At 40.0% G+C, this 27,911-nt stretch overlaps 1 protein-coding gene across 2 annotated transcripts; it reads left to right on the forward strand.

The window, feature by feature from the left end:
* The first annotated feature begins 89 nt into the window (after positions 1 to 89).
* ANKRD13C (ankyrin repeat domain 13C) lies at positions 90 to 27,764 on the forward strand. Of its 2 annotated transcripts, XR_013931087.1 has the most exons (15): positions 90 to 812; positions 6,873 to 6,914; positions 10,820 to 10,924; positions 11,868 to 11,953; positions 13,466 to 13,511; positions 15,226 to 15,292; positions 16,769 to 16,913; positions 17,689 to 17,820; positions 18,760 to 18,921; positions 19,677 to 19,756; positions 21,254 to 21,352; positions 21,905 to 22,005; positions 23,147 to 23,289; positions 24,151 to 24,226; positions 24,734 to 27,764. XR_013931087.1 is itself a non-coding variant. In XM_080406626.1 (14 exons), exons 1-13 carry the CDS (start codon positions 464 to 466, stop codon positions 23,275 to 23,277), a joined length of 1,545 nt encoding a protein of 514 aa, XP_080262752.1. In that variant the 5' UTR covers positions 90 to 463; the 3' UTR covers positions 23,278 to 23,289; positions 24,151 to 27,764. The 2 variants fall into 2 exon arrangements, 1 of the variants encoding a protein (XP_080262752.1); XM_080406626.1 differs by having other exon boundaries at positions 24,151 to 27,764.
* Positions 27,765 to 27,911: the final 147 nt, after the last annotated feature.

Below are 27,911 nucleotides of genomic sequence, written 5' to 3' on the forward strand. Positions count from 1 at the left end.
ACTAGCTACTCCCTCTCCCCGCACCCGTGAGGCAACGGCAGGCCCTTACTACCGGCGCGCACCGCACCGTTTCACCAGACGCACGTGCCCAGCGCACGCTGCTGCCGTGCGCGTAACCCCGGCCGGGGCGGGAGCCGCCGGTCCCTGCGAGGGGCGGGCCCGCCCTGCGCGAAGTATCGCGATACCCGCCCACGTCTTGCCTCACGCCGCGCCTCTCGCGGGAGCAGCCGGCCAAGATGGCGGCGGCGCCGGGCCGTTGAGGGGGCCCCCGCGGGCGGGCGGACGGACGGGCGGGCGGGCGGGCAGGCAGGCAGGCGGCTCCTCGGGGCGGCGGGCTCCGGCTGCTTCTGGCGGGGGATGCTGACCGGACGGGACTCGCCGCCACGGCTCTGAGCACATCGACCCTCCGGCTGCGGTGAGCCTTCCCGGCGGGGCCCCGCCGCTCGCGGGGCCGCCGCTGGCGATGACCGGAGAGAAGCTGCGCTCGCTGCGCAGGGACCACAAGCCCAGCAAGGAGGACGGGGACCTGCTGGCGCCCGGCGAGGAGGAGGCGGCGGCCACGCCCGGGGGCATCTTCACCGGGGGGCGCGGGAGCAGCGGCAAGGGCGGCCGGGCCGGGGGCCACCGCATCTTCAGCAACCACCACCGGCTGCCGCTGAAGGGGGGCCCGGCGGCCGGCGGGACGGGCCCTGCCGCCGAGCCCGACAAGTGCCCGGCGCATTTCCCCGTGCACGAGTGCGTCTTCAAGGGGGACGTGAGGCGGCTCTCGGCCCTCATCCGCACCCAGGGCATCGGCCAGAAGGACAGTCACGGTGAGCGGCCGGGGCGGGGGGGCTCCCCCGGGAGCCGCGGCCTGGCCCCACCGGGCCTCGGGGTGCCCGGGCCGCCGCCGGGGCCCTGCGCGGGCGGGCTCGGCGGGGCGGCGCGGCCGCACGCCGGGGAGGACCCAGGGGGGTCGGCTCTGAGGGAGTCCCGCGCCGCGTTTCGAAGGCTGGGAGAGCCGCCGCTGGCCGGGCGCTGCTCAGCGGCCGAGACCGGCTTCATTTTAAAAACTACCGTGGTGGTTGTTGAAAGCGACCTGTCACCTGTTCGCTTTGAGGGTGAGCGGCGCGCTCGGGAGCGGATCTTTGGCTGTCGGGGAAGCCAGCTTTGGTCCTTGGAACTAGCCTTGGTCCTTCCCCGGCCAAAAAAAACCCCTCTTGTGTTTTTTATTTTTTTAAATCCTTTAGTTCTGCGATTTGAAAGAGCCATTCTTGTTCTCTGCCCCTCTGCGAGGGTGCTGTGGACACACGAGTGGCAGTGGCAGAGGTAGGAATAGGATCCTCATGCTACTTTGTAACGCATAAACATTTAAAATCTCACTAGGACATACTTTAAAATAAGGTTTGATTTGGGGGATATTTTACGTTGTTAAAAAATTAATCAGCCTGTCAAGTCAGCTTCAGTTCCATGGTTACTTTTCATCTCTGCGTTTCCTACCTGTCTCTAGAGTAACGCGATACCTCCCTGCTGGCGAGTGCCGAGTTATACCGCATGTGGTATCTGGGGAAGTTATGATTAAAGGGTATGGTTGTGTTCTTTTTCTGATTAAGAGATAAATGTTCCCTTTGTTTTACTTAATTGTGTTATGTAAAATAAAAAGGAACATTAAGGTAGAGCAATCTTTGGGATTGGTGCTATGGGAAGAATAACTTAATTGGAAATTAAAAGCCATGTCCATGATAACATTAGGCACTCTGAAACACAGATTAATGTACGGGGAGTAATATACAGTTCAGTTCTCCCAATCGAGATGGGGAGGACTGTTTCTTACAACTGTCACAACATTTTTCTAAGTACTTTGTTATAAATATAGCTACAGATATATTTATCCTGTCATCTTCTTTCCAAACGTTGCAGCAAATACTGGTAGAATGAAAGCAACAGACTCGGGAAGAAATTTTCACACTCGTATTCCTTCTGCTGACTTCTCTCCTACAGCTCCTCCAATTCCTCTTAAATAACTGGTCGTCATAAGCTTAATATCTTTACTTTGAAGGCACTTCCTGATCCATCTTCGCTGCACTGTTGTCTTCAATGTGTTTCACAAGCAGTGATACCATCCATTTTTAAAATGTATACATATATACATACTCATACACAGATAAAAAATTCAAATGAACATCTTTCTGCTTTCTCAGTGCTGTTTACAGTAGGAGTGCTTTGGGGATTTCGGTCTCATTATCTCTCTCCTAGTTTTTACTTCAAGTGTTCTTTTGCTATTAAGTTTTCAAAAAAAACCCCAACAACAAAACCCTTGATGTCTTCACATACCAAAGGCCTGACTAATATTTCCTTGTTATTGTTTTCTTTCTGCCTGAATCCATCTGTCACTTGTTTACATACTTGAATTGTGAGTTATTTGGGGTAGATAACTTCAGCTTACAATTACACTCGGAAGTAAGCCAGGAGAATCCTGGTACATAATAAGGAAGTGACAGAGGGGAGAAAGAACTTCTAGTAACAGTTACTGTTTACAATTCAGTCCCATTTTTAGTGTGCAGTTAAGTGCAGAAAAGCCAAGGCCTGTAGAATGTTAAACTCTTGGTGTTCTGATAAAAGAAACACTGGCTGTGTCTGTAAATTGAGTGCAGCCTGCCTCTCTATAAATTAACCTCAAAACCCCATCATAACACCAGTATAATTACAAAGGCAATTAGTTTATTGGGAGAAGTTTGTATGTGTACCTATTAGATTGCTTTTATTTTTACTATGATAGGTATTGAAGGGCTTAAACATATATTCAGAATAAAAACGTTTTATATTCTGGAATAGACAAATCTCGCTGAATTACTCTTGGAAAACAGACCCAGCTTCCCTGTAGGTGTGGCAGTTGCCTAACGGAAGGTTAAAAGCTACACATGCACACGCCCGTGGACAAGTACTGTGTTTCTGTGCAAACAGGTTTTGTTTGCATGGCCTGGAAGTGCACGTGCAGGATTTCAGGCACTGTGGTATCACTGCTTTCTTGGAATAAGGCCCTGTAGGCTACATGACTTGGGGAGGGAAGCTTGTCTGCTCATTTCCCAAAGCTATAGATATTGATGAAGTTGTCTTTAGATGGAAGGGAAATGTGAGACTTGTTTATGTGGTGACTCAAGCTGTTGCCAAAAGAGAATGAATTTGATTGTAGCTGTTCAAGTATGTGCCCATTCCTGTTCTAGTTAGTGTCTAGAAATGATTGTATTGAGCATGTTATCGTTATGATTAAATTGCATGGAAGTCATTAAAACTACACGTCAGCCACTTAATTATTTACAGTGCCCTTTTTATTACAGCTTTTACATAAGTAAATGACATAGAGAAGGATGCAAATATACAACTCTCTCTCTCTCCAGCAGCTGTCTCATGAAAAGCTACTTGTTTTCATGGAATCTAACATTTACTGTTGTGGCTTGCACTGTGGTTCCTTGAAAACCTCAAGCTCTTAAAACCGTCCATGCAACTGGAAGAAGTGAAACAGCCCTCTCCCACCCTCTTGCCTGTCCTGGCAGAAATGCTTAGTGGCACTGTGTGCTGGCTAGGAAAAATTTATTAGTATTAAAGTTCACCTTTTTTTTTTTTTTTTATCAGACTAATTTTACCTAGAGTTATTCTGTGTGCTCTGGATAGTGAATGTTCTAGAGGAGCCGCAGCTGTTCTTGCCATGATGAAGCAATTAAACGTGACTGGTGTTTTAGGATTGGTGGAACTTGAGGTTGCAGTGCGATAGAATTCCAGTGGAAATTAATTTATCAGTCTGGGACTTTAATCGTCCAAATGCTAGCAAGAACCGTGATAGTGTGGCTCTGTTTCAGCAGCTGCTGGGATTTGGTTTACGTTTTCATGTCCCATCTCTCCCAAAGGAGTAGAAGTTAACTTGTCCTATTGCACCTGCCAGCCAGCCAGGTTTCTGAGATGAAACGTATGGAAAATCTTTGGCTGCTGTCCACTGCAGACCCTGATAAGTACTGTCACTGTGACTCAATATTGATGGTTGGCAGTTGCTGCTAGATGGGAGATGTGGCAGCGCTGGTCTCATCTTTTCCAAGGTAATTTGTCTTCTCTTGGTTTTCCTGGGCAGAGTGAAAGCTTACCTCTGCTTAAGACTGTGATTGCACAGAAGAGGAGTCTTTTTGCTTGAACAGTTCTTCGTTTCTCCTGCTGGGGGGAAAAACCTGAAGATCACATGGAGGTGTTCTATGAGCAGAGTGATTCCTCACTGTAATTTCTTCATTTTGTGACATACAGCCTTACACAGTGTGGGTGGCTTATTTTGACAAGTCAGAGTTAAATTTGCTGCTGATAACACCCATTTTCTTTGTCCCAAAGAGCACCAAGACCTCCCCAGGTTTATCAGATCTTAAGATAGATGATTAGCAATGGAACTGTGCAAAATGCTCTTGCAGGTTTGATTTTTGGATGTGCCAAAGCTCAGCTCTTGCTGAGACTGTTTTAGGGAGGTACTTTCTGTGAAGTAGTAATGGAATTTTGATGGAATAGAAATGTACATTAGCTTACTGTGGTGCTTGCAGGGTTTGGTGTGCTGTGTGCCTGTTATTGGACCGTGCCATCCGCAGTCCTGCCACCACGCTCCAGCTGGCTCTCTAAAGCAGCCACATGCTGTTGCGTCCATGCTCACTGAGCTTGGCTGGTCTGGGTTAAGAGTTGCCTGGAAAGGAGTTAACCATGGGCAGTGAGAAAAAGGCCTGACTGGCCAGGAACTATAGTGTTACTTTCTAAGTTTTGCAATATCCTTTTTCTATGTTTTTGCCTTGCCTCTCCTTCTTACACCCTTTCCTAAAGGTGCTTTCCTGGCTTACCTGTTAGTGTGGCTCCTCTCCCTTTGGTACAGCAGATATCCTCTTATTTTATCTTGCTGGTGTTTTAAATCTTAGACGAACTCCTTACCAGGGACTTACTGGCCAAGGGCCAACAAGCAGGATGTTTGTTACCACTTTTCAGCTTCCTCATAAATAGCTTTTAATTTTTTTTCTTCTGGAATTGGTAGATTCTCATTTCTGTGCTTTATCGGTTATTGTACTGTTCTGCATGCTCCTCTTCTCCCCCTTGTCTGCTGGTATTTGAGTTTCCCATGTAATTTTTTGAATTGCATACTTTTTGGTATGAAGATGATCTCTGAGTCAAAGAAAAATCTATGCTGGAAGAGCTCTCTGGAGGTGATCTACTCCAGCCTCCTGCTCAAAGCAGAGGTAACACTGGATCAGGTTGGTCAGAACCTTGTCCGGAGGAGTTTTGAAATGCTGTGTGTTACTGCACAACTGCACTTTCCGCTTGTTAGCTGAGTGAAATCCAACAAAGTTCTCAGGAAAGCTGTCAGGGGCCTGGTTAGCTTTCATTTTGTTGCTTCTTGCCATTATACCAAGCAGTCGTAGTTGCTGGAGCTGTCTGGCTCTGGTTTATTCACTGTTTGAAAGGTGGGGTGTGGTTTTAAATTTTAAGGTTTATTAATGTAAGAGAAACCTTAGTGTAGAGCTATTGTTCTCTATCTATCTGTCTATACCCTTGAAGTGGTTGATAAGGTGTGGAAAGTGTTTGCCCCTGGCTTGCATAATTTGAATTTTTTTAATACATGATTTGGCTCATTCTTGAGTTCATTCCTCAATAATGTTGTTATTTCAGTCACTTAACAAAGAATGTCTGCATCCAGTATTCTAAATTATTGTTTGGCTCACAGATATTACAAAATCTATTAATAGAAAATTTGAGGTTAGGTTAGAGTGTGTGTAATGAACCAGGATGTAGCTGTCTGATGTTGCCAGTGACATGCAAGAATTATTTGTGCTACATGTTGAATAGCTCGTTCAAAACCACTTAGGCAAGCAGTCGAAGGCAGAATTTCTATCTTGATAAGAGATTTCATGATGCTGTGGTATGCTAGCAACTACTTTGTATAGCAACCTCTCAGTGGTTTGGATTGTGTTTTTCAGATGTACAGTACATAATTTTTTGCATGTAGCAAGTACTTATTGCTAACATGATACTGCAAAATAACTAAAATCAAGTGAATCTGTTATAATTGCAAAATAAATTTGTTTGCCAGCAATTTTTCTGTTAACTCCACTAAGAAAATGTTTAAATGTATTAACAAACAGAGTAATAGTTAAATGGAAGTTTTGCATCCTTAAGCTACATAAATAAAACACAGCAGAATTTTGGTTGCAGCACTAATCCAGAAAAACAACCCTCTGTACCTTACAGTGCATATTTAAGAACAGAAGTACAAAATGTGTCATATGCATAGCCAGGAAAATAAGGTCGTGTTTGTAATATCTGCTAGTAAGCTCCAAAGCTTTCTTTGGAAACAAGGAACTGAAATAACCAAAAGGTTTTATTTTGTAGTGAAGTTAGTGTTACTTCACAATACTATATTAGTAAAATATTTGTACTAAATCTCTGAAAAATTAATAAATTGGGCTCTAAAATTTTAATTAGTATCATATCTTGTGAGTAGCTTTTAGCCTAGACACGTCATTCTTTGTAAAATGTCAAGACTTTTTAGACAATGATAGGCGTAGAGGCTTGGGTTATCTCTTCCTTGAAGATACAATTGGACCTCTTTGGCTGGAATAATTTCAAGATGTCATTTAAAAAAAAAGCACTCTTGGCCCATGAAATGTGTTTCAGATATATATTTAACAAGTGTAATCCAAGTGCTTGCTTAGAAAAATGTAACTGCTCTGGTGTATTTTAGTGTGTTCCTTGATTAGGTCATGTACCTGAAGTTTCTTAACATGCAGTGTTTTGAGTTGTATGTGCAAACACCTGAAGGAATCACAATGGATTCAGTTACTTTTAATCTAATATCTTTTTATTTCTGTTATTTATTTTAGGAAACACTCCTTTACATCTTGCTGTGATGTTGGGACATAAAGGTAGGTAAACCCATCAATTTTGCTAGCTCTTAAATTATCCTGAAAGCTTAGGGGCAAGAGGAGAAAAAGATTTTCCAGTTTTCCTAAACGTGCTCCTGTGTTGCAAGCTAGTTCAAAGCTGAGGTTTTCTGAAAAGAAGACACTGTGCAGATTTGGAAGAGAGAAACTGTAGAAGAAATCAGAGCTGTTCTTGAGGGCCAAAATCAAGTAGCTAGGTAGTGAATGGGGTAGAGTGGAAGGGAGTTGTAGCAGTCGGACTCTTTATGAGCCTAAAACAAGAAGAGTGGGTGGGCCCAGCTCCTCAATTTTTGCAGTTAGAAGGAAATTGGGAAGCCTGGAGTATCACAGAAGACTGAGAAACTCCTCTAAGCAGTGGAGGCAGCATGTGCACGCCTGCTTCCCCTTTGGTATCCAGGCAGCTAAAGCGGAGGGATATACTCAATGTGTATAGGCAGGGGACTTGATCCAGAGAGATCTCTCTTTTAATGTGCCGTTAATTCATGGTACAGAAGTTACCGATTTCTGTTTGTGTGATGATACCTTTCTGTTTGTCAACAGTTTTCTGCTTATTAGTGTTGCTCTGTGTGTTGCTAATCTGCTCACTAGAGGTATATTGAACAACCCTGGTTAGCTTTTTCCCACTGAAGTCAATCAGAATAACATCCTCTAGAATAAAATGACTCTGTAAGTGGAAATGTAATCTCTCACCTGTTTTTTGCATACTCCTCTTGTTTGATTCACATTTCTGGCTCACTGCCTGGGTGTTTCTTCCTGTGTCAAGACTGTATGTGGGGCACAGGACAGCCTACATGGCTTTGCAGTCTGTTGATTCACAATGACTCTCATCTTTCCACATACCCTTTGAGGATTTCTTTACAGCAGAATTTCAAAGCACAAGTTTTAGATTTCTATTTCAAATAGAAAGTATGGAAGTAGACACATTTCAGGACTGGGAAGAAACCTGGAGTATGATTGTTCAGTCTCTGTGACAGTAAAGTTCTTTTTCAGTTACTGAAACAAGAATGGCTTGGTTTCATTCAGCCGTGTGAGTCCTGTGCCTGGTACGGGGTACTGCTCCATGAGAGGGCTCTTGGTAACCAAAACACCTGGCAGATTCAGAGAGTGGAATGTAGGAAATGCATAAGTTGTCTTAGGACGTTGTGGTAATACCTATGAAGTGATCTGAGATAATTGAGTTAGAGCGGGAAGTAATTTTGAGGGAAGAAGTTCAGAGAGGTGGCTTACACAAAAGAAGAAGCAGTAGAGCTTGCTGGAATCTGCCAGTGTTGGTCTAGCCTGGGATACTTTAAATAAATAAAGAGGAAGAAAAGAAAAGTTTTGCAAACTTTTTGAGACAGCAGTGAGGCCAATGTTTTACAAGTGCCTGCCTGCTGGAAATTGCAAATAGATTTTTTTCAACTTGCAAAAAACGGTGCTTTATCAGAACTGCTGTTTCCCAATGAGGGTCCTGGACTAGAGGCCTGGAACAACAGAGGGAAACAGAGGCAGAAGCTTTTTTTTTAATTTCTCAGCCTTAAACAAGGCATTTTTCTTTGTAAGGTAGATTTTAGTTTTGTAACCACTTTGTGTTTTCAAGCAGTGATGATCAGTAATGTATATGACTTCTGTTGTGCCTAATCACAGTGTTTCAAGCTTTAGTTTGTCATGGTTATTAGTTAATATTTACAAGTTTTGCACTGTTGGGTGTAGAAGGGGTTGTATGGTTTTTGGTTAAAAGGCAATTAGTTGGCATGAAGGGACACTTTCCATATAGCTACAACAGTATCATACCACAATAATGAATACAATTTTGATCAAAGGTGCTTCTGATAGAACTGATAGAAAAGAGTTCACGAATTTTAATTCAGTGTGTTTGAATATTTGTCCTAAGTCCTTCTTAAAATTTGGTTATTTTGTTTCAGCTCTAGGATAAAAAGCAATCTGCTCAGTGCTGCCAGATTCCTTGAATATGAGTTATCCTTGTGATTAGTCCAGCGAGGAAGGGAGAGCCATTTCTTGCCTCTGCTCCTTTTCTCATTGGCTGCATGTTTTAGATTTCAGTTTGCAGTTCACCTCTTGACTTCTTTCCATATAGTCAGTCATCCTGTGGGTAAAGCCCTGCATCCCTTAGGATGCTTGTGGTGAGCCTTTGTGTAGCTTGCCTAGAGCAGGGCTATTTGTATGTGACATCCAGCACAATACCCAGTTTTACTGGCTCAACTTTGAATCCTGCATAATCATTGATCCACCAAGAACCCCAGGTCCGTTCCTACCACGTTGATCTGTCTTGTTAATACCGAAGGTCACTTTGCTGTCTTTCTGGGGTGGTGCATGTAGGCTGTCCAGCTCTATATAGCAATGTTATAGCCAGTCTTTTCTGAAGTGCAGGGTGAATTTACGCTGTGTTTGTTTAACTGAAAATGTAATCTGGTTGATAAATGCAAGCTTATTTGCCTGCTCACTGTGCAGTGTTGTTGTTGTATTAAGCACTATCTTGTAGCAACCACAAAAATACTTCTCTGTGTTTGCTGACAAAGTAGTCAGGGCTTTTGTTTATTTACCACAGAAGATAGTATATTCACCAGTGAAGTATTTCTTCCTTTCCAAACACTGGTGCTAGCCAGTGACTCATGATTGTTGCATCTGGAATGACTAGGACAGTTTCCTGTAACACCTATAGTAGTAGAATAATCCAGGAAGTTCCTCTATCCGTCATGCCTGCCCATCCTATTCCTAATGAGGTATTTCTTCAGCCTACAGCTCCAGCTTCATCATTTGCATATGGGTCAGGTTGATTTTTAATGAGATGCGGTGAGGAAACTTTCTGTAGTTAGAAACTGAAGAACCCGTTTCAAATGAGGACAGCTTATTCAAAACATGGAAACACTGAAAGCTTGCTTCTGTCCTTAATTTTAAGGACTGTTCATCATTCTAGCATTGCCTTTTACCTGCAGACAGAGAAGGGAGTGCAGGTTGGGCTATGGCTCTGCTAGGAACTTGTGTATTTTTGATGAGATGTTAACATTGCTTTATTGGCACAGCGTGTGCATGCTGAGCGTCAGGGATAGCAGTGATGCACGCTGTTACTGATGTTGATGAAAAATGTAGTGCATTGCAAGTGTACCTCTGTGTGGATGGAGCACAGGACCATGAGTTGTGCTCTGATATTAGTGCTCCAGGTATCCACGCTGTTAGTCCTGCAATACCTGTTACTTGTTGTATGGCCGGTTATGCACATATTCTGAGGCTTTCCTAGGTCAGAGTATGCTTGTTTGCCCACTTTAGATGCTGTTTACCACAAGATGTCAGAGCGCATGGGGATGTGTTAGTGCCACGGCTTCCTCTCTGCCACCTGTACAGGCAGTGTTCTCAAGAGCTGCCTAAAGTCTGTGTCTCCGTGCACATTTCCAGCAAACCTGTTCACTGTTGACCTTTGGGAGAAGGGGGCTGAGACAGAGGGGGGGAAGACCATGCACAACTTCCCTGTGTGGAAGACCATGAAAGGTGTCTTGCCTACACGGTTTTGCGCATTAAGTAGAGCTGATGTCATGTTTTAAAAATATTTGTTACATAGTGGGGGGGAGGGAGTGTATGCACATGCAGAAATACAGCTTTATAAAAAGCAAAATACATGAAGCAGAAGAGACATTGCTTCAGAGGTTATGTAATTGGTGGTTGATCACCAATTATGTTTTTAGTGCTAACACTTAGCTGGGAAGTGCTGTAAGTACATAAATGCTTTTTGTTTGTCTAAAGTTTGAGTCAGAATCCAGATATGTATTTTGATAAGCTGTTTAATATACTGAATAGCTAGTGCTTTTGCTTTAATATTGTTTCCTTTATTGTGAATGATACTGCTACGTCCCTGACGTTTACTGTAAATAATTATTACTTTTCTGTTACAGAATGTGCCCACTTGCTTTTAGCCCATAATGCTCCAGTAAAGGTGAAAAATGCTCAGGGATGGAGCCCTCTTGCAGAAGCCATCAGCTATGGAGACAGACAAATGAGTAAGAACCTCTGCTTCCGAATTGATCAGAAACTGAGGCCTCATTCAGACCAGGAAGACAGAAATTTTCAAGCTACAGTTTATTACAGTATTTCTGGTTTTGTCCTCTGAAGAGTTTATCTTAATCAGCTGAACCTTTTATATCTAAATATGATATGACAAGTTCTACACGTGTCCATTTGCTTGATAAGAAAGATATTGCATCAGGATACATAATACTAAGTAAAGATTTGCTTAAAGTGATTGTAATAGCTATAAATCAGTTTTCTTTTTTAAAAATTGGAGTTACATGGTCAGAATAGATTTTCAGATGTATGGGATTATCTAATTGGAACTTCTGTGTGTGGTCATATGTATATTAAATATATCAGTTGGCAATGGGATACTGCTTTTATGTTGCATCTCAGTAGGCAAATACAGTGATTACTCACTTCAGATATGAAGTAGTAAAAGGAAAATTATTCTACTACTACTTGCTAGCGGATGTTAATACTATTTGCTATTACCATGTCCCATAGCAGAAAACTTGCTATATATTATAGATATATTAATATATTAATGCACTGGTTTTTAATGTTCTAACAACATTCTAACAGCATGTCAGCTCCTCACTATTAAAGAATTTTCTCAGTGGGAGTAGATGTTATGCAATCTATAGGCTCATGTTAAATAATATACATGTGTACCTGCATGTGTACTAATATGCACTTAGAAGACCTCTTAACATGGTTGTATACTTCATATTCTATTCGATTACTGAGGTTTCTCTTCCTGGTGTGATCAGAGTAGGCTATGTATAATTACTATAACTTTAAGTCAGTTTCTCCAAAGCCTGATGAAATGCTACACGTACATTGGTTTTTCTTTTCTTAAGATGTCAAATGATGACACTAACCTGTAATTAACAAAAAAATAGATTTACCTTATAGTTAATTTCTCTTTAGTTTCAGCACTTCTAAGGAAGCTTAAACAGCAGTCCAGGGAAAGTGTTGAAGAAAAGCGACCTCGATTATTAAAAGCCCTGAAAGAGGTAAGTTCAAGGCAGTTATGTTGACAAAAACATGATCATGAGGGAAAGCAGTGGTTTGTGTTCTTAGTACGGATGCTCTGACAAGCTGTGAAAAAGTTTTTTTACTTGCTTTTACAGATCTCTTTTGCTCTTGATAGCAGTCTTGGCTTACAGTGTCCATTTTAAGGGGTCACAGAATTATGTGCGTTTTTAAGATAATACTTCCTTCTTAACTTCTAGAAATTCAGATAGAAAGGTCTGTGTAAGACAGACCTGCTAGTCATCTTTGCAGTCTAAAAATCAAACAATGTAATTTTAATCTGTATTTATTTCTTTAGACTTTTAAGTCTTTCTTAAATATTTCATTTTGGTGAATAATTTACTAGGTTTTTTTAGTTACTAGTCATGAATGGCACTTTCGTTTCTTGCTTAGTGTAATGAAAAAGATTTTTGGTTTGATTCTCCATCTGTGTGCAGCAGCCAGTTCTTGAGCAGAGTGAAACGTACCCCAGTTTACAGAAACCAGGAAGAAAAGCTCCGTTTCAAACTGCTGCTAGTGTGCTAAAATTGTGGTTATAAAACACAGGTGTTTATTTCCCTTTAGGTGGGGTGAGCTTCTCCTGCATAGTCAACTGGTAAAATATGAATGGGTTTGTAGAAAACTAACTGTTTTTCTTGAGTTAATTAAACCATACATCTGGAAAGTTGAGCTAAACTGCGTCAGTGATAACACCCTATGAATATGCTCACCAATGTTCCTATGTTTTTCAATGATTCAAGAAAAAAACCCACACCCTGCTGTCTGTCTAGAGGTGAAAAGCTTTCAGTTTTTGTGTGAGAGCAAACAGAAAACAGGTACAGCCTCAGTAAAACAGCTCCGCTGTTCCTTATTCCTGCTAGTGTAAGACCTGGCCTAGAGTTGTGTGTTTTTCTTGCGTGGAGTGGCAGTATGTGCCTACCTCAGCGTATTGTCAACATTTGCTAATTTTAATCAAGTCACCCCTTACTTTGCTTTTGCATTGCATGCAGTTTAAAGGAGTTGGCTGGCATTTGTTTATGGAGGTAGAGGAATTTTAGTGTGATGATGTAAGCATATTTCCAGAAGGCAAACTGAAATTTGTGTATGTGAATACTTCCAGCTAAAACCTGACTCATTAACTTAAGCCAGACCATATAATTCCATCGGGTTGGATGTGACCAATCAAAGCAAGCAAAGAGCCCCATAGATCTTTTTAAAAACTTACATTTACAATAAATCTTTTATAATCCACATCTTAATAGCTGTGTGAATTACTGACTTTTTAAAAATCATTAAAAATGTGTAGTTCAATTGACTTACATAATTTTATCATTATTGATTCTGCTCTAGTTAAAGCTTCAGAAACATATAAGTTCAGTACAAATTCAAGTACTAACATTAGAGAAAAAGTTTTCTTTCTTTGGCAAAACACAACTTCTGCCTGTGTTTCAGCAATTTTTACAATTGTTCTTTAGACTAAAAACCTTGTTAATATATTCTTCCTTTCATCTCAGCTAGGTGACTTCTATCTAGAGCTTCACTGGGATTTTCAAAGTTGGGGTAAGCAATTGCATATTCCTTTCACAGGGAGATAATATAATCAGTCTTCAGCACACTTGTTCTCTCAAGCTTAAATTCTCTTGCGGTTTGCATGTTGGAAAGCTAACAATCCAGTTCTCAAGACTTGAATTATAATGAAAGGACAGACAACTTTTTTTCTGAATTATTTTTGCTTATTCATTTTGGAGCTGAATTCTATTCTGTGATCCAGTGACACTATTGAAGGGGAACAACCTGTTTACTTTAAGAGATCCATTATTAGAAGATTAAAATATTAAAACGTCTCTGTCTGGTTGATTTGTGTTATGACAGAGCAGTGGTTTGAACGATGTCATTAACTGGACTTCGGGGCATTTAATTTCCTGAATTTCAGCTTGTACTCTGAATGGTGACTGTCAGTTAAGTGCAGCTATGTGATAGGTTCTTCAGACGCTAACTTCACCTTAATGTTTCTTTATGTGACTGTATAATGTTTAGTGCTTTCTCAGTTTCCACCTCCTCTTACCTGTAGAAGAAAAATCTAAATAAATCGGCAAAAATGTATTAACAACAACCAGCATGTCTGAATAATGTCAAAATATCTGAAGGGATACTTTCTGTTACGGGTTGCAATTTAAGTTGGTAACTTTATCTACTTTCATATAGGTATAGTTTAGGTATTATTTACTGTGCTGTATGCCTCTTCCAATATTCAGAGGAGGAATGAGCAGCCAGGCTGACATCAAATGTTGAACAGATATGGAACAAACACCTCGTTTTTCTAGGTGGCCTACTGTGTGCTGCACATCTAATGAGTGGAATTTTTCACGGAAGAGTCAGTGTAAAAAAAGAGTAGAACTAGGCATGGAGTAAGATAAGACATTGCTTAGTGACAGGGCTGCAGCCTAACTTGCGGAGTATGATGGTGACAGTCAGACATTGCACAGAAATAGTGATGCCAGGGGTAAAGCCAACTTCTAGGGGTTCTCTTCTCCAGGAGTCAATGCGGAGTCTCACTGTTTACCTTACTTAGTCTTTTTCTATATATTCCCTTTCTGGAAGGGAAAAAGGTGCTTTGGGCAGTGCCTCTGTCCTAATTATTGGTCCTCCAGGCTAATTAAATTTTACCGGTGGACTTAATTCTTTTAGTTCATTTTGAAGGAAGTGTTGAAATGCCAGTGTGTTGAATTGGTTTTATTGTCCTTTTTAGCATAAGGGCAGCTACAGTCTCATATATCCATCTCGTAATACTGTAACGACTCTGTTCCACTGGTGGTTTTAATGTTTGCTTGATGTTCTAAGCTTAGTGCGTTGGATGGGGTTTTTTTCCTGCTTGTGGGTGTTCTGCTTTAAACAATTAAAGCTAGCTGGCTACAAAGCTAGGCTTTCAGTTGGTACAATAGATGAGTAAACTGTCAAATCATAGAATTAAAATTTCAGACATCTAGAAGATGAGTTGCTAGAATTTATAAATGATTTAGCTGCAGCTGAGGACATTTTAAATTACCTCCTGATGCTGAAAGTAGTCTGTACAATTACAAATCAGTTTTGCAGTTATTGAATGGAAATAACCCTGGTATTAGTCAGTTGTATTTGTATTGAGATTGTGATGGAAAATGGGTATGCTGTATTTGTATTAAAATACATTGAGATTCAAACTGATGCATAGTTTTAATAGAAGTACTTTGCAGAGGAACCTGAATGTCTTAACTGCGTTCTCTCTCCCTACCTTTAGTGCCTTTACTTTCCCGAATTCTGCCTTCTGATGCATGTAAAATACACAAACAAGGTATAAATATCAGGTAAGCACTGATTTTTACAGTGTGTGTTATCCAAGTCGTAAATAATCTGCATGTTAGTGAAAACACTGGGTTCCAGTGTGGTCTTAAAGAAATCACCGAGGAGTCTGCAAACGTTTGTGAAACAGCACTGTTGTTTGTACATTGGTGTTTAGAGGCAAGAAGTGGTTTGAACTTCAGCCTATCTTTTTTCTCTATTGATCTGAATTTAACTTCAGTTCCTGAGTCACTTTAAAACAAAAAGCAAAAGCAATTAAGCTGTGTAGAGCTTTAGCTACCAGACATGACAATGATTGATTGCAAATTGATATTTGGTATTTTTAACACAATTTCAAATAAATGAATTTTCAGTGTTTTGTGGAGAAATGTTGCTGCTCCAGTCTGTGTAGTAAAAAAAGGAATATAGTTTATCTTTTTAAAATGCTTAATGTGACAGATTCACAAACTCTATTAATAGAGTGCTTCCAGGAGTCTTTCCAAGCACAGCTCTTTAACTGGTTTAGTTTGGGGGTTTGGATTCAGGTGTTTTTTTCTGGCTTTTTCCAAAGTTTAAAACAAACAAAAAGTCCAGAATATGATTCAGAAGATTCAATCTGTAGAAAATTTTGTTCTTCTAAAGATGATGGTGAAAGTGTGTGAATTGACTTTTTAGGTCAAATTGGAGTCTGAAAGCATTTTTTTTTTTCTCCTCATTTCTGTGTGCCCTGCTTGTACAAGACTGGGGAGTTAATGACTGGCACTGAGTGGAAATAGCTACAGATTCTTTCTTGAATTCAGAGGCCAATATATGATGAGTGTTAAGCAATCACCTCTTAGAACTGAAGTGATGCCTAAATTCAGGTTCTTCAACCATCTTTGTTAAAGAAGTAAATATTCTAGCAGTAACAGATATGAATTGCTAGAGAGATCTTTGTCCTTGGCTCCATCTTCTAGTTATTTAGGTCAGCAGAAGCATTTCCTTTGTGTTGGTGAGGGTGAAAAATAAAAATAGCAACTAAAATAAGTCAAATAAAAAAATCAGTCTGTTTCTTAGTCCTCCTCATAATTTGGGTCATGTCCTAATACTGTTCCTCAAAGCAGTGGTTGCTTCTTGTAGAACAGGATGCTGATCATATGGAGTAGTTGTATTTCTCAGGGTGTAGCACATACTGGCTATGTAAATTCTGCCACTTCCTCATGCTGACGGCTTTGAAATAAAGTTTTCAGAATAGAACTTTTACCTTATCCTGTGAATTTAACATAAGTATAGTTTGGAATGCATTTATAACGGTAGAAATATTATAATGTGAAACTGCGTAATTGTTAATAGCAGGGGGTTTTATTTCTGCATCCAGGTTTCACTTATGAAATATTCTATGAAAACTTAGGCCTTAGTGTGTTTGGTTGTGATTAAATAAAAAAAAAAATGCTTCTGCTTGCAAACTGAACTTACTACTTTTAGAACATAACTCCTTTTAAGGTATTGGTATATTTTCACAGGCTGGACACAACTCTCATAGACTTTACTGACATGAAGTGCCAACGAGGGGATTTAAGCTTCATTTTTAATGGTGATGCCGCACCCTCTGAATCTTTTGTAGTTTTAGACAATGAACAAAAAGTTTACCAGCGAATACATCATGAGGTAAAGATCCGTGTGAATGTAGGTTGTGAAATATCTCAAGCTTTTACTTCACATCCGAAGCCTGACTTATTTTACTAAATAAAATGTGTCTCTCAAAAAGACCCAAACAAGCTGCAAAGGAATGCAAACCAATGAGGTTTTCGTTGGGTTGTTATAACTTAAGCTGTATGTATATGTATGACATAAAATTTTGTTATGAAAAACAGTGCTTTTTGAACACAAACTTCCAAATGAGGCAAAAGCTAGAATGTGGAAAAATTTTTTTGGAAAAATCTTTTATTAGTCTGAATAGACACATAGGCATGCTACTTTTAACCTTTCCAGTGGGTTTAATTGAGGTGTCCTCAGGTGGATTTTCAAACTTGCTTGCCACTGCTTTGCATCCGTTTAGTCCCTTTGTGGCCAGTTTGGTTGTTACCAGTGCAAGGGTATGACTCATTAGACCCCTTGTATTTAGTCAAGTTTTTAATCATAGCTTTATCCACCAATCACTTAAGCATATGGATCTTTGCCTGTGCAAAGGGTGTGGGTGCTGAGCTTCTGGATAAATCATACTTGAATGCTTTATTTGCATTAATATTTAAGATTAAGCTGTTTGGTAACTATTTGGGCAGAGCTTCTATAAAACAGTTTGAAAATTCAGGAAATGCTAGTTCTGGGAAAAGTTCCAAAGCAAAAGGTTTATTGATTTTTTAAATATTTAAAAAAAAAATATTTTAGAAGAAGTAATCATTATTATTAAGTTCTATTCAGTATTTGGGAATTTTTCTTCTAGGAATCTGAGATGGAAACAGAAGAAGAGGTTGACATTTTGATGAGCAGTGATATTTACTCAGCAACTTTATCAACCAAATCAATTACCTTCACACGTGCCCAAACGGGATGGCTTTTTCGAGAAGACAAAACAGTAAGCTGAAGGAAAATTTCAGACTGCATTACTAAAGACAAAAAAGTTCAGACAGCCTTACGATGATGGGGTTGGGAAGAAATAAGGAGTAAAAGAGTAAGATGTCCAGGATGGAGATAAAATGTCTCCCCATATCCTCCCAGTTGTCACTGGTTTGACCGCACAGAACATGTAAGATGGGCTGCCTTCATAAGAAGAAAGTCACCTGGAAGAAGGACAGCAAACTGTAGCTATTGGACAGGGGGGAGAACAGACAGTACTGAAAATTACTGTATTGTAGGAGTATAGGGTCTCCACAAATTCATTCTGGGGTGCGTAGTGAGGATTCTGCGTGTTCCTCTGTCAGAGAAATGCAGGAAGACGGGAGTGTTCTGGGTAGTTTCCTTTGGGTGTTCCTTTTGTGTCACCAGTCTGACTGAGGTACAGGTTCTCACCTGGGAAAGAAATTGAAACAGCCAGTGTCATAACTTCTTTGGTTAGGGAATTGCTATCTGACTAGCTCTGAAGGATTTTGTTTTCATCTGGATCTGTTCAGGTGTTGCCGTTCATCACAAGTTTTTGTCTGAGCTAGTATTTCAGAACTTTTTCCCTTTTGCATACCATATCCATATTCTACATGTGTAAATGATCCTTTAACACAGCATGATGTCGAAGGGGATTTTAGTCAGACTTCCCTTGGCCACTCTTAAACAATCTTTCCTGCCTTTAAAATTCTCATTGGTATGAAATACCTGTTCCTGATGGAGTTCTTGTGTTTGTGCTGTACATGCCTTACTGCGATTGTCCGCTGATGGCTCGTGTGGTTGGTTGTGTAAATTACAACATCTCACTACTGAAGTTACCCTATTGCACTGAAGTGCAATTATTTGGATATACAAGAACTTAAATGTTTTTATTTTATCTTCTGCAAGTCATTAATGTCCAATTCCTCTCATGCAGGAAAGAGTAGGAAACTTCTTGGCAGATTTCTACTTGGTTAATGGACTTGTATTAGAATCAAGGAAAAGAAGAGAACATCTCAGTGAGGAGGATATTCTTCGAAATAAAGCTATCATGGAGAGCCTGAGCAAAGGTGGCAACTTAATGGAACAAAATTTTGAGGTATGCTTGAGTAACTCTTCACAGTATGTAAATTTTTGTGTAGGAGAATAATCTTTTGCACCAGTCATTCAGCAAATTCTGTAGATAATGTTTTTATTCTGGTTGTCTTAATTTTAAAATAGTAAGTATGACCTACAATTATAATCATGGTGATATGTTAATGGATTATCCTGATTAGTGCACACATTGAGGAATTTCTGTGATGGTATTGGATATTTCAATCTTAATTTGTCTCTTAGTAAAAGATGAGGGTTTTGGCTGTGGCAAATCACTCCAACTTCTTTTGGATCAAATGTTGATTGCTTAGAACGCCTTTTGGGCTTTCTTTTCCATCATGTTTTCCTTTAGCTTCATTAAAATGGAACTAAGGCTGTTATTATCACCATGAAATCAAGAGCTATTCATAATGAGCCAGACATCATCTGGGAGCATGCATACAGCCTTTTAAAAATGATTAATTTATTCCTGTATTAGCTTGTGCTTTGTTAAGTGTCATTCAGACACATGAATTGACTGATTAACTGATGTATTAAACCAGCTAACTTCTATGTAAAATACAGTTTGAGGCCAAATACCTAGATGGAGACTGTGAGAGCAAGAGCAGGAGATTGAAAAGCCCAGTGAAGTATCAACCACAAACTGGATAGTTTATTGCTGTTCTTCGTAGAATTGAAGTACAGCTCTATCTTTTGAATGGCAAAATTCTAAGAGAATATAAGGAAAGATAAACAGTTAAGACATGTTTTTCTGAACAGCCTGTCAGACGGCAGTCACTTACTCCACCATCACCCAATACGATTACATGGGAAGAGTACATATCTGCTGAAAATGGGAAGTAAGTGGTTTTGTTTTATTGACATTAACTTTCATAGACACCTTTAGGTTGTTGGGGTGGGGTGGGAGGTGTTGTCTTTTCTGTGTGTGTGTGTTCTCTAGTTTGTGTGTGCTTTTTGTTTATAGTTTTCTATAAACAGACAGAGGAGCATTGGTTTTGATGTCTTGAGATGTTTGATATTCTTCAGTAGGCTCACTCGGAGGTTGATACCTCCAAGTATGTAAGCAGTATTATTGCATCGACTGGCAATGAAAATATTGGATGGGTGTCTACCTGATACTCATGGCTTGAAATTTAAATGTTTTGAAAATACGCACATCTAAGCTGGCTTTTTTTTAGGAAGATTTTGACAAATTCATTTCTGTAATTAATTTATCTTATGGTAGTAATAAATAATCCACCATGTTTAAAATAAAAGTTTATGATTTAATAAGACTCCAGTAGCAGTGGCAGTGTTAAAAAATGCACGCTTCTGGAATACAAGGACTTACAGATCTAGTACTGGCTAGATCTTTGCAAGATATTCTCTTCTAGGTGTGTAGCTGGGTAGCGAACAGCTATAACAGTAGCTTCATTTGTAGGAGATGCAAGCAGTTGAGTTTATTTTCTAAGACTGCATGCCGTCTAGCTGTTGAATGTAGAAGGACCACAAAAATGTACTGAGTGTGTCACGTAAGTAATAGTGATAAAAATCCTTTCTCCAAAGATATTAGTCCAGCCTATATACAGATGTTACCAGGGAATATCATGATACTACAGTACAGGCTTACTAGAAATGCACATGGTTCTGTTTTGAGTTTTTTAAATGAATTTAATTTTTAATATATTTGAGATAGAATGAATATTCAAGCAGAATAAATAGGTTATGCTTCAACAGCTATTACTGTTGGGACAGAAATAAAGATGTATGTAAGATGTTACTTTGTTTAATAATCTGATTAACTGAAAGGAGTTTAATGGGAAGTCTAGGTGTCTAGCTAATGTAAAGCAAAAGAGGGAAAGATTTGTTATTTATTACCTGTCTGTTCCTCTCCTATGAAAGAATTTTCTGTCCTGTGTTTTCCAGTATTGCCTTCTACTGATAAGTGTAACTTTTCAGCTTTCTCTGAGATTGTTTCATATTTTAGGCTGAAAGCGAATTAACCTTTTTCTAGGCCAACTTGATACTTTGTTCGCATATAGACTATTTTAATTAACACCTGCAAGCAGCTGTATATATTTCTGTAGTGTTTGTTGATACAATGTTTATGAGGAATTATTTAACTTGTTTCCTTAACTGTTATTCTCTTTTTCTCCCAGTTTAGCAGAACTTGTAGTCATCTAAATTAAGGTGGTTACGGAGTCATCTTTACTATGCACAGCTTTTACTTTCAAGTATTTGCTTTATTGTAAGAATTCTTTACTGGTGTTTTCAAACCTGAGTCTGGCTGCCTGCCTTTAAAACCAAGGTTTCACTGGGAAAAACTTGACTTTGTCTTTCTCCCCTCCACCTTGCAGAGCACCTCATCTGGGTAGAGAGCTGGTCTGCAAAGAGAGCAAGAAAACCTTTAAAGCCACAATAGCTATGAGCCAGGAATTTCCCTTGGGAATTGAATCGTAAGTCAAAATTATTGGCCATGAATGTTTCATATATGTAGGAAATGTTTTAATGTATTTATGGAATGCAAAATTCTTCATATCTTCAGATATGGGGATTTGACAGTTTAAAACCTGTGAATGAAGTCATGCTGCTAAGCATCTAAACTGTTAAAATTGGAGACCTCAGTGCTGGTGTGCCTGTTCTTGGAAGAGCCAAGAGCTTACGTTACTTGATAAGACCAGAGGTTTGACCAGGTTTATCATTAACTTGTCACAATACTGATGTGCCCAATCCTACAGAATTCTAAAATGTTTTTTCCTTTAAGAAGTTTTAGCACAAAGTTACGTCCTCTAAACCAGTACAAAACCATGTCAGGTTTCTTATGTCCATGGAGAAGAGGGTGTGGGAGGAAGCTGATATAGAAGGTCTAAGGAGATAAATATGTAAACATCATGTAATTTTTCAACTCCTTTTTTATCATCTTGTTCTTTGGGTCATTTTTGTCTTTTCTACACAAAGGAAGAGATTGTGAAACAAGAATTTGTAATGAAATCTGGTTTCCTTTTCAGATTGTTGAATGTTTTAGAAGTAATTGCACCCTTCAAGCACTTTAACAAACTTAGAGAATTTGTTCAAATGAAGCTTCCACCAGGCTTTCCTGTAAAATTAGGTAAGAAGACTACAACAATTCTTGTGGCTTTGTATTTCCAAAATGAGTGTACTTATTCCTGCAGTATGTTCAAAGCTTCTGTTGAGTTTTAGAAAAGAACTCTTACATAAGGGTGTGTTGCTGTAGATTTCAGGAGAGTGTAGCAAAGTTAGTGGAAGTAGTGTTAGGTGGGAAATGTGCAGCTGAAAGGGGAATGTAGTGCTAATCAGGAAGAGAGCTCTGTAGCTTACATTTTCCTAATGCTAGAGTCTTGCTCTCGGAGTACTGTAGATATGCTGAATTATCCTTGGATTAAAATATTATCTCGGTCATAAGTTAAATATTTTGTAGCATTTTAATTTTTTCCTCAAGGATTACTGGTATATTTTTCACTTACAAATAAATAGAAAACTATTACATTTCTAACAAACAGAAATGTGTAAAGCAATTTATTCATGATATAGATTATCACAGCATAAACTGCCAAAAAATAACAGTACCTTTTCCAAGTGTTACAGGACTTCTTGCATACCAATGAGCTGTTTAAGCTAGACAATTCCAAACAGACTGTGTTCTACCTCTTGTCATGTTTGCACAGCTCTATTTAGGATTGAATTTTTGCTTAGCTCGTTAATTCATAGGCAAGCCAGTTTTATTGAGGAGAACTCTTTAAGTGTTCAGCCTAGATTCAGGATGGAAATGGATTATATTTTCAAGCAAACGTTAAAAAGACTCATCTTCTCATGTGGGTTTGCTCAGCCAAACTCTTAAGTGTGGCAAGGTTATTTGATCTTCTGTCATCTTCAGGCCAGTGTCCTCTACTTCAAGAGATTAATCTGTATGTTCACAGCACCTTGGTTTTTGTGTTGTTGGTCTGCATCAAGAAGGGAAAACCTCTGAATTAATAATACTAATTACTTTTTTGAATGCTGTATTGAGTTGGGTGTTTTTTTGGTGGTGAGGGTATCTTGAGTATATTCTGAAATAACTTTCTCTAAACCCCCTTTTTTAACAGCTTTGAAAATCACCATTGTATAGCATGCTAAACAAGCTTCTGTGTCTTTAGCAAGACTGAAGTTCCAGATCTTTAAGTAGCAGTTGGCAGTTAGTGGTAAGCCTGTATTTCTTGGCTCTTCATTGTACTGTTTTGCTTCCTATCTAGATATTCCTGTATTTCCCACCATCACAGCCACTGTGACTTTTCAGGAGTTCCGTTACGATGAATTTGATGAATCCATCTTCACTATTCCTGATGACTACAAGGAGGACCCCAGCCGTTTTCCTGATCTCTAACTAAACTGGAAGGTTAGTGGTGAATAACAATACCAGCGTACCACAGTGAAAGCAAATGGATGCAAGTAGCCCACAGATATAGATAGAAAAGTGGGTCATAAAGGAAGGGATGAACTTAATAATCCAGAAGAAAAGGGAACATGCATCGAATGACTGACGTACTGATACTCACTATAATGGGCATCTAATCTAGTTCCTGATTTACAGCAAGTCTCCTGATGTGTCGTTCACACTTTTATACATCCAGTACTGCAAGCGTGGTAGTTTGACACCTCAATGACCCTGATAATACTTAACAGCTGTGAGGACTATCATTCGTTTTTAAATTTTTTACATTTCTTGGTGATACAAAAAGCACTGTCGGACCATTAGCGTAAAAGTTGAAATGTCTTAGCTGGATATTAGCCCTCTGAAACATCCCACCATACTTAAGGTGACCATATTATATTCTTTCAAGCTTTGTTTTCATGAATTGTAAAGTATGTATCATTATGTATAGTTCAGTAATTCTAATGTTAGTTGAACGTATATTAGAAGGAATGCATTTTCTGTAGATGAATGAACCAAATGGTAACCATTAAAACAATTGCATTTTCATACTGCAATACACTTCAGAAATAGCATTTGCTCTGCAGGGAATAAGGTACCTCCTCTAGCACCTTAGTGCAATCCATTGTGGTGCTATCCATGTCTCTGAACCGTTGATTTCTTCACTGAGCTGTTCATTAATCTTCCTTTTGTTGACTCTGCGCTTAACTTCTCTTCACCATACTGGCTTGGGAGTCCCTGCTGTGTCCATGATGCTTCGTTGATTAGCATGCTTGGTTTGTTAGCTAGGAAGTCACTTTGATCTTCTTTTTTTTACTTACTTAGGAGACTTGCTCCATAATGGTTGAGCATCAGCTGGGTTACCTTGTATTTGTATTCAGCAGCCACTTGAAAACATGGGGTGCGTATAAAGAGTTACTAGAACAATGGGTTTGAGCATTAAATCTTCATATAAGAAAAAGTTTCTCTTGAAGTTAGTTTAATTGTAGTGCACATTGAATAGGGCTCACATGGGAAGATTTTATTTGCTAATGCTTAGAATGTTTCTGGCTTAATTTCCTTCCTTTTAATATTTTTAATAGGTAGGCGTTTCAGTGCTCTGGCTTCTTGAGCTTATTCTCATTCCAAGTGGTTCCAGTCTCCTAATTTGACAATAATCCAGCTTTTTGGTTTGTTAGAAAGAATTTGTGCAAAAGGCTAATGGTGCTATTTGTTTGTATTAAGAAATTTAGATTAAAGTGCTGTGGTGTAATTGTAAAAAAATAATATGTAAATATTTTCAAAATTATATTCTTTGTGCACTGTAGTTAAAACTTTTTCTGGAAATCAATAGAGTTAAGTATCAAACTTTATAATAAAGAGTACCATCAATGCTTAGTAAAGGTAACCAACCTAACTAACTGTGCAGGTGATAAATGGAGATGGCTTATCACAAGTCAGGCACATTGACAGAATGTGGAAATACATGTCTGGAGCAGATGTTCTTTCAAAACCTCTGCAATCCGTCTGTATAAAACCCAAAGAGGCTGCTCTGGAGAGGTGTGGTACCCACTCTAAGTGGGGTCCTAGTGAATCACTATCAACAAAGTACAGGTAAACTGAAAATAGGAGGTTGAGGTTGATCCTCTTCCAGCATCACTAGAAACCTGCAAGTTGGACAGGTGAGTAATGTTTACTTTGCAGACCATGATCGATACACTGGAGTTATTAATTCAAAAGCAAATCAAAAATAGAACTATGGGGGGGGGGGAAAGCAAAGGGAAATGCAGAATTGTAATTACTGTCAAAGTACTGTATCAGTAGCAGATGTCGAACATTCAGTAGGAATGATGGAACTTGGTCTTCCAAGTCATTATGAATTCCTGAAGTGTTGTACATCTACGGTATGAATTGATACCCGCCTCGTGCTCCTCCTCAGAAACAGCTGAGACCCCTGCCATGAGAGACCAGGGCTGAATGTATGTAGGGACTGAGTTGTCCTGTCGGTGCTGGAGGTCTGGATTAAATGTCCGTGGGGCCAAATACAGATTTCTGCTGTTGCCCTCTTTAACTGACATCCGTTGCAGGGTAGAATGTTTGGTGGAGTGCTGCTGGATCGGGTCTTGTGCCAGGCGTGATGCCGCAGAGTGCAGGCGCCATACAGGAGCACAGAGTTACTTGGAAATTTCAGCGAATGCAGAAGAACATTTCTCCATAAGGTGAATGTTAGAGATCGTTTTTCTCAGTCTTGCAGGGAAGGAACCATATGTTTCACATTACTTCGCGTTTTCGGTTATTCCAGATTACCATTACAGGGCTGGCTGGCATAGGAAGGAGCGGACATAGCTACATGGTTTAGGCAGTATAACAACTGCAGTGGACTGGATTCTAGACTTGAAAAAACAAAGCTTTTTGTGTAGCCTTACATGAGAACAGAGGGTTCTGTGTATCTCCGTCTGCCTATAGAACAGCCCATGTCATCTTCTGGTGGCAAATGAGGTGTCCGACTCGAAGCCCACTGCAGTCTGCGGAAGTGTTTTCTGCCATTTCCACGGACTCTGGCTGCAGATTATGTGGGTTTTTTTAACAGTCATGATTATACAACTACTAACTTTGATACATTTTAAGATTTGCAGAAACTTTTTATAGTGGGTTGCTATATTAAGACTTGCTGTAATTTGGAGTGTCAGCAGAGAAGAGTGGACCCAGATTTGGTTGACTGGAGTTGTTTTTTACATTATTACGGTGAACGTACCCTGCTGCTTCTTTTCTTCTTACTATGGAGCTGAATGATCTGACTCCAACCAGATTGTCCTTTCCAGTTCGGTGACTGTTGTCGGATTCCTGTGACAGCCTCATGAAGTCAGACTCAGTGTGCGGTTTCTCGGTACATTTCCTTCCAACTTTTGGTGATGTGTTTTCTGAAACATTCCTAGTGATGAGTTTCGAAACTTCAAACACAGGGACGCTTGGGGCATAGTTTCCTGATGGATGCACTGCAAGCTGCAGGAGTCCTCACGAGCAAGAGGGACGTTAGGCTGAGCCTACCTTAGGGACTCGCGTCTTGGCACAACTGTAGCAATCCACAGGCACGAAGAGGTGCGATCCTGGCAGCGTAGCTGTGCTGGTGCAGTTCTTTAGTGGTGACTCTGTCCAAACTGCTATAAATGTTTTATCCACTGTAATTTGTTTTGCTTGCAAGGGGGTTTTGTCTTGTACAGACACAAAGTGCGTATTTGTCAGTATGGATGCGTCTGCGCAGAAGCTTTGCCGGTGCTGTGGATGGGTGAAGTGTTTCTAGTCTAGAGGGAGCCTTAGTCCACAGCTGTGCTGTGGGCACCGGTGTCCTGTACCACTTGCGATCTCCTGGTCAGATATCTTTTGGTAATTTATTTTTTCTAGCAGGGTTGATCTAGCAGAACTTCATTTTTATTTTTTTCCATTTTCCTTAAGACCACGCTGGGTGTTAAGGGAAGGTCTGGTCCCCTGTAGAGTGAATACCTAGCCGCGGTGGTTTTGGAGGTGGTCTCATCACCGCTGCGCGGCAGGCAGCCTGTCAGCTTTACCTTGCATGTGACTCGTGCACGCACAGGGACTTCCACTGCCCCGGAGACCCGGGGGGTGTGTGTGTCTGGGTAACTGGAAGCGTCTTTGTGGATGTGCCAGCTGAGGGGTACGGCCCACGGTTAACACGGGTGGGGTGAGGAGAGGAGCTGGCACAGGCGGGGAGAGCCGCCGTATCGACCCCTCGGTGCCCTTTGAGGTTAAGCTGACGGTGGTGCGTGAGCAGAGGGGCAAACCTCCATGCCGGGGCTGTGGGAGTGACCACCTCAGTTCACAGTTTAGGGCATTGTTTCTTTCTGATCTCACCACTTTTTTTTTTTCTTTCTTTTTCTGATGGCTGTAAGGTTTTTTTACAAATATTAAAAGACAGCCGTTCATTTTGGTAAAAGAATTCCTAGGGTTGTTTCGTAACCAAACTGTTTTACTAGTCTTCCAAAATATTGCTTTAATTTGTGGCAAAGGGAATGCGTTTTCTTTTTCCTTTCAAGGAGCTGCTGTTCCAGTCACTGTCCTCACTTTACTGCAATTCTTGATCTATGTATTGAAATGACTTGTTACAAAAAAAAACCACAACAAACCTCTGGATATATTTGTGCTGGAAACCCACCTTGTTCAGTTGATATTCAAAGCAACCATCTTTTTTTAAAAGTATTTGTTCTTGATTTGTAATTCATGCAAGGGTAACTGCATTATTTAATCTGTATTAACAAATTTCCTGTAATGCTGCAGTTTCACATTTATTTTCCTTACAATTTGTAATTATCATGGAAACAATGTCACTTTTTTGCATTTTACTAGTCGTCTGGTCCATGTTTTTAACTTACCTTCACTAATAGTAATTTTTGGTTGTATCATTTGTTAGAATAAAGACCAAATTATGCTGTTTGATTCTGAAACTGTTCAACATGTGAAAAGTTTTAACTCTCCCATCAGAGCACTTTACAGGATACACACACTGTAGGTGTGCGTCTCTGGGCAGGGATTCGATCTGAGGGGACAGGCTCATACTGCTACATTCTTCAAGGGAATTTCATGGGTCACTT

The sequence above is a fragment of the Falco punctatus genome, assembly GCF_963210335.1.
Source record: "Falco punctatus genome assembly, chromosome: 11".
NCBI classification, from domain to species: domain Eukaryota; kingdom Metazoa; phylum Chordata; class Aves; order Falconiformes; family Falconidae; genus Falco; species Falco punctatus.

Bases quoted from the DNA above. Each gene is read 5' to 3' on its own strand.
- ANKRD13C (XM_080406626.1), top strand. From the start codon at position 464: ATGACCGGAGAGAAGCTGCGCTCGCTGCGCAGGGACCACAAGCCCAGC. The intron at 813-6,872 runs GTGAGCGGCCGG...TATTTATTTTAG, and splicing joins CGGCCAGAAGGACAGTCACG to GAAACACTCCTTTACATCTT. The intron at 21,353-21,904 runs GTAAGTCAAAAT...TTTCCTTTTCAG, and splicing joins TTTCCCTTGGGAATTGAATC to ATTGTTGAATGTTTTAGAAG.